The 6,985-nt window shown below is 47.1% G+C and overlaps 1 gene segment (V, D, J or C); it reads left to right on the forward strand.

The window, feature by feature from the left end:
- The first annotated feature begins 618 nt into the window (after positions 1–618).
- On the forward strand, positions 619–3,145 carry LOC114489624. The segment is given in 4 exon segments: positions 619–722; positions 827–1,129; positions 1,493–1,499; positions 2,980–3,145. Coding segments are annotated over 4 exon segments (522 nt in total).
- Positions 3,146–6,985: the final 3,840 nt, after the last annotated feature.

A 6,985-nucleotide genomic window follows, 5' to 3' on the forward strand; every position in this document is an offset into this window, starting at 1 on the left:
AGAATGTGGAAAATAGAAAACGCTGAATCAAAGATGCTGCATATTCAGCACCAAATTCCATTGAAGAAACATGTCCCAGGACCTCTGCCCACTTCACTGGAGAGTTCACACTTTGTCTCCCAAAGAATAACACAGGTGCTCCACCTCCCACAACACTGGGTCCACACGCTCTAGGGTAACAATGTGTTCTGAGCTCATACTCTGATTCCTTTGTGGAAGAAATAGGTAAGAAGGAACTTCCTGTGGCATGAACTGGAACCTCCTGCACTTTTAATGCTCCCTGTTGTCATGAGTATTGCATTGCTTTGGTGTGTCCATTACTCGAGGTTTTCAAAGGCATGCATCATTTTAAATATCTTTGTTTATGAAAATTTACTCTCTTAGGTCAGTTATGCATCTCATGGAGCAGTTGGGTCAGTTGGGATGGTACAGGCTCAAAAGTGGGGAGTAATTGTTATCAAATATGCACCCTTAGACATGTCACATTCTGTGACCATGCTCTTTGTGTCACCATCCACCCCCAGAGCTCCCTATATAGCAGGGGGACATGCAAATAAGGTCCCTCTGCTCATGAAAAGCAGCCCAGCCCTGACCCTGCAGTTCTGGGAAAGGAGCCCAGCCCAGGATTATCACATGTCCTCAGTCCCTGCTCAGGACAGAACACAGACCACTCAACATGGAGTTTTCTCTCAGCTGGGTTTTCCTTTTTGCAGTTTTAACAGGTAATCTATAGAGAATGGGAGGCACTGAGTGTGTTAGTGGATACGTATGAGAGACAAAGTGGATGGATGAGCTTTTCCTGACATGACATCTTTTGTGTTTGCAGGTGTCCAGTGTGATGTGCAGCTGGTGGAGTCTGGGGGAGGCTTGGTGAAGCCTGGGGGGTCTCTGAGACTCTCTTGTGCAGCCTCTGGATTCACCTTCAGTAGCTACTATATGGACTGGGTCCGCCAGGCTCCAGGGAAGGGGCTGGAGTGGGTCTCATTCATTAGTAGTAATGGTGGTAGCACAAACTACGCCAACTCTGTGAAGGGCCGATTCACCATCTCCAGAGACAATGCCAAGAACGAGCTCTACCTGCAAATGAACAGCCTGAGAGCTGAAGACACGGCCATCTATTACTGTGCAAGTGACACAGTGAGGGGAAGTCATTGTGAGCCCAGACACAAACCTCCCAGAGGGAGACAAGAAGGCTGCCCTGCAGGGGCTACGCCCAACACCAGGGGGCGATCAGGACACACTCATTTCTTGGTTCAGTTCCAGAACCTAGGCAGATAGATAGATACACAGTAAGTCTTGGTTTCCTGGCAGCTGTGGTTTAACTCTCCACAGAGCAGTTTCCCTCTGGGAGTGTCCCTTCCTTCATGATTCTGTGCTTACCTCTTAACTGAGTGAATTGTAGTGGCTTGCTGTAATAATGTTACAGGGTGCAGCCAAGAGGGGGGACCCCAAATGGGCATTTGAAATGGGGTCCAGAACTTAAGGTGTCCAGGAGATTTTGGGATGTCTCCACCTCCCCCCGCCCAGGGTGTGGTTTGGGGGAGGGGACAAATGGAGCAGGGACATTGAGAGCTGTTTAGCATAGCAACAGCTTTGCAGCTAAGCTCTGGCGTGGTTGTTTGGCATATCTATAACCTTTGACTGGTTGCATAGATAAGTTAAGTAGCTGTGGTCAGCTCTAAGCAAGGGGAATGGAAGTAACTTCCCCACCCAGATGTAACTGGGGGGGGGCGGGTCCCCTGAGTTACAGCGCCTGCGTGGGAGCTCAGAGAGGATTGGCTCCAGGACATGGGGCCACGCCTGCCCAGACTCATGATGGCAGCCCAGTAAAGCTGGAAGGATATGAGTTCTGGCATGTGAAGCCGAGTGTGGGAGGAGTCAGAAATGAGGCTGCAGAGGAAGGTTGGCCACGGGGATTTAAAACCCAGATTTGGTGGCCCTGAGAAGGAGAACCATGCTGATTGAGGAGGAGAACCACGTGGACTTGACGGAGTGGAGACTCCTGCAGCCCTAAGAGGAGAAGAATCATGCACAGGCCTGAAGAGAGAATCATGCTGCTTTAAGATGGAGAATCAGCCCTGGCTGGTGTAGCTCAGTGGATTGAGTGTGGGCTGGGAACCAAAGTGCCCCAGGTTCGATTCCCAGCCAGGGTACATTCCTGGGTTGCAGGCCATAACCCCCAGCAACTGCACATTGATGTTTCTCTCTCTCTCTCCCTCCCTTCCCTCTCTAAAAATAAATAAATAAAATTAAAAAAAAAAAGATGGAGAATCATGCTGCTTTGAGGAGGAGAGCCATGCACAGCCCTGAGGAAGAGAACTGTGCGCAGCCCTGGGGGGAGAACCACTCGGACTTGACGGAGTGGAGACTCCTGCAACCCTGAGAGAGGGAGAACCACGTGGCAGCCCTGGAGAGAACCACTCGGCCTGGCAGAGTGGGGACCCCCACAGCTTTAGAAGGGGGAACCACCACCTGGTTTTAGCAGAGATCCCGGCGACTCAGCCGAGGGTGCCGGGAATCCAGGGAGGTCTCCCAGTCGAGAGGGATTACTAACTGGGAAGAACCAGAGGACTGCCTGAGCCATGGACTTCTATTTCCTTTCCTGAGATACGGTACTCTGGACTGGGCAAAGGGGGAAGGAAGGAAGGAAGGACTGTGTCTGTTTGTGGGTGTTTTAAGGGACTTTGGGATTTTGGTGAAGACATTAGGTCACTACTTTAGGTTTGTATAGCATTAAATAAACATTTCCTTTCCTTTTCACGAATCTCTGGCATTGATAGACGTCTTTCCTCTGGCGGTGGACATAACGGACCCGGGGTCTTCTTTCAATAATAGTATATCATCCCAGGCCCCCCTTGTTGTGTTCTGTAACAATAAGAGTAAAACATTTCACACACACAGAAGGCAGAATGTCACATTCCCTTACTTTATTCATAATGAATCATAGTCCAATCATCAAATCTTCATGATCCACATCAGTTACATCCAACCAGAGTGTCTGCTGGACCCAACACTGCAGCCCAGCCCCACACACCTCAGAGTCCCAGCAGGCCTGGAGCAGGACGTGTGCTTACTGGACTCTGGGCACCAGAGTGATATGAACCCCATGCCAGAGGACAAGGGCCCCAGTGCTGATGGTCATTGACTTGACTCCATGTTCATGATGACCAATAGCAGGTGACATCATGCAGATGCAGAGGGACCCCACCACACCTTGGTACAGACATCCAGGGCGATGAAGTCACACACAAAGAGGGACATTGAAATAGTTTGTCACTTAATTGTACAGTCTCTTGAGACTTTTCAGCAAGTCAGGAATGTCTGGTCCATCCCACATGAAGAACCTGGTTCTGGTTCTTACTTTCCATCCATGAGAAGATTCAAGAGGGCCCTGCTCAGCAGGACTGGTTTGTGTGGTTTCAATCTCTCACCCGCATCAAACTAGAGAAAGTCACCACTTTATGAATTCCCCACATGTGCACAAGAAGAGAGAGAGGGATGAATGTTAATTTGTCAGCATTGAACATCAAAAACTAGACCCTTACTTCTTAGTCCATTGAACTAATGGGAAACATGCCTGGGAACATGAAGAAAAAAAAAAACATTATGACTAGAAAACTAATTTAGTCCCTATAAAATGAGAATAATGGTTATTTGTAAGGGATGAAGAGAAATAAAAATAAATTATACACACATGTTAGTTCCCAGTCTAGGGTGGAAGCTATTGATTCTCCACACTGGTCAGCTTGTTTTGAAGGACTTGCAACCCCTTTCTGCTTCCAACTATGAGGAGTGTCCACAGTATTAAGGGGATCCTCAGACTGGGGAGGTCTGCTGGAGTAGCTTTCCAACTGGATGGAAACATGATTTGATTCCGTTTGTGTTACTGTGGGTGACTGTGTCACTCAAAAACTCACACACTGAAATGTGAATGTCATGTTATGATGTTAGGGTGTGTGGCCTCAGGAGAAGTGACAGTCCTGGGGTGGAGCTCCCCTGGACAGGATTAGGGCCTTTGTAAGGGAGGACTGAGGAAGCCAACTTGCCCCGTCCACCCTCTGAGATTACAGGGAACAGGCATTAGGGAGGGGTTTTTACCTGTCGATCAAAACTGCCAGCACCTACTGTTGGACTTTCCACATCAAGATCTGTGAGAAGTAGATTTCTGTTGCTGGCAATGATCCAGTCCACAGGCCTTTGTTAGAACAACCAGAATGGTTTAGGATTGTACTGTAACATGACCACATGGGTTGTCACCCTGGTGTTTTGCTGCTCTTTTTGTTGTAAAAGGTGTAGCATCAGTGTCCTTCCAGTGATATCCCAGGACAGTTTTCCTCTGGTCTTTTCTTCTGCAGGGAAAAAAAAAAAAAAAAAAAAAAAAGGTCCTCATTGAAAGTTATAGGAGACTCCTAAACAGATGTAGCAGGAAGGCAGCATTAAAAGTGGGCGTAATCCATGAACCATTTCAGTATTTCGACATCACCACGGAGCCAGGCTCAGGATTCACTGCAAGTAAGATCCCTAAAGTCATGGCCCTCCCAGTCACCACATCACAAGGACACAGCTGATGTGTGCTTGAAGGCATGGACATGAACACCACTCAGGAGGAGCATTGGCCAGAGGGATTTGAGAAGTTACTTAGGTTTGATCATTTTAACTCAATAAGTTTATTTTTTTTCCAAACACTACAGTGATGGTGTATAATAATGACAGTGTGAGATGTTGACCAGAGGAACCCCTTACTGATTAATGGTTCTTGTGTGGTAAGCACTCTAGTCACTGGAGGTGATGGTTGGTAAGGTATTGGGGCCAAAGGGGAACAGGATGTGCACAGAGGGCACCCATGGCATTTAAAATGCTCTACATAGGTTTATTCCTACTGCCCAATCTCATTCTGGATGCTGATGGACTTTCAGTGCACAGACATACACTGAACATTCATTCTGTCTTGATAGAACAAAAGTGCCCAGTATCCTCAGCCCTTGGAGGCTGATAATGGGGATGAACCTCTCCCTGTGTGTTGACACATAGACAAAGTCACACAGGGAATTTATTCTGAGCTGAATAGCATGAAACATTGTGCATAATGAATATCACTGTAAATTAAAGTGTGTTAAACTGATTGATGGTTGAAATTAACTACAGAAACAACACGTCTGCAGCCTGTATACTAACTAGTCTCTTATTGAATTTTCACTATCACAGCAAGGAAGCTTGTGCCTCTGAGTTGAGTGGGTTTCTCACTCACAGACTCCAGTTCTCTGTCCCTGGGAAGGAGCACATGTAAATGGGCTGTTCCATGTGCTGATAAACCAAACCCCACCACTTACTCAGCACCTTACGGAGAGAAGCCCAGCCCCTGACCCTCTGCAATTTGCACACTTTACATCAGTTAACCCAGAGGAGGCTCCATGAAGTTTGGGCTGACCTGGGCACTTGCTCTGATGATTGTACATGGTAACAATATGAAGAAAGTGGGGCTTGAGTGTGTCTGTGTCTGCTGATACTGAGAGTCCTTTGTCTGTAGGTGTCCATTGTGAGGTACAGCTGATGGAGGCTTAGGGGACCTGAGATAGCCTGCAGGTCTCTGAGTATCTCCTGCAAAGGCACTGGATTCACCTCCAGCGACTACCATATATCCTGGATTGGCCAGCCTCCAGGAAAGAGACTGTTGTGGATAGGTATTATTAGAAACAGAGGTAACAGTCACACAGCAGAATTCACTGTGTCTGTGAAAGGCAGTTTCATCTCAAGAGTTGATTCCAAATGCACTCTCTTCCAATGTGTACCTAAAGAACTGAGGGCACAGCTATGTATCACTGAGTGAGTCACACAGGGAGGGAAACTCAGGATTAGGTCTGACACTCACCTCCCTGAAGGAAGGGTGGCAACCATGGGTGGGCACTGAGTAAAGGACACTGAGTGTCCCTGAATGTGGGCAACACCAGGAGTAGTGGCAGGTGGAGGTGTGGGCTTTTTTTTCTCCTCCTGTCACAGTTTCCCTTAGGCGAGGTCTCTGGTTTCCTGATTCTGTGCTCACCTCTGAATTATCTGAGTTAGAAATATGTATTGTAAAGACAGACAATGCCCATTTTTGGACAAAAGGCAGAATCATTTTCAGACCCTCTTGTGCCCAATTCCAGTGAATAATCAATCCTTCTGACCCTTGTAGTTGAATGTAACTAGAGGCTGTGCTGGACCCAACAGTGTTGCACAGCCCCACAGAGCTCAGTTTCTAAGCTGACCAGCTGCAGGACACAAGCCTGCTGGGCAGGGGTCACCAGAACATATGGACCCAACACCAGGTACAAAGATGCCTAGTGGTGATAGTCATTGACTTGTCATCAAACCCAGAGCACCAGGTGTAGGTTACATCACACAGAAGCAGGGGGACCCAGGGTTTTGCAGGATGGCCAGGCTGATGAAAAAGTCACGCCAAAGGTACATGGAATATTTGTCACACACGTAGTTGAAATCTCTGGGAAGAACAGGAAGAGTACTTCACCAAGGTAAACATGCTTTGATGGAGCCATACAAAGAGATTTGCTAAAGGTTTTTATTTTGTGGCGGTGTATGTGAGGGGGATCAGCTTTAGGGGATTGTGTGGTTTCAGTTTCCAAGTGGCATCTAAATAGGAGACCTAGAATATTATCAGATGTCCTGTGAGTGTTGAATGAAGAAGAGGCAGAAATCAGACTTCTTCGGGCACTGGCTGGCATAACACAGTGGATTGAGCTTGGGATGTGAACCAAAACATCACAGGTTTGATTCCCAGTCAGGTCACATGCCTGGGTTGCAGGCCACAGCCCCCAGCAACTGCACATTGATGTTTCTTTCTCTGTCTCTTTCCCCCTCCCTTCCCTCTCTAAAAATAAATAAATAAACTATTTAAAAAAAAAGAAATTAGACTTCTCTGGACCCCAGTCAAATATAAAATAATAAAAATGATGACTACCTATTTCTTTTTAAAACAGTAAAAATGAGC

This window comes from Phyllostomus discolor, chromosome 15 (genome assembly GCF_004126475.2).
Source record: "Phyllostomus discolor isolate MPI-MPIP mPhyDis1 chromosome 15, mPhyDis1.pri.v3, whole genome shotgun sequence".
Classification (NCBI taxonomy): Eukaryota; Metazoa; Chordata; class Mammalia; order Chiroptera; family Phyllostomidae; genus Phyllostomus; species Phyllostomus discolor.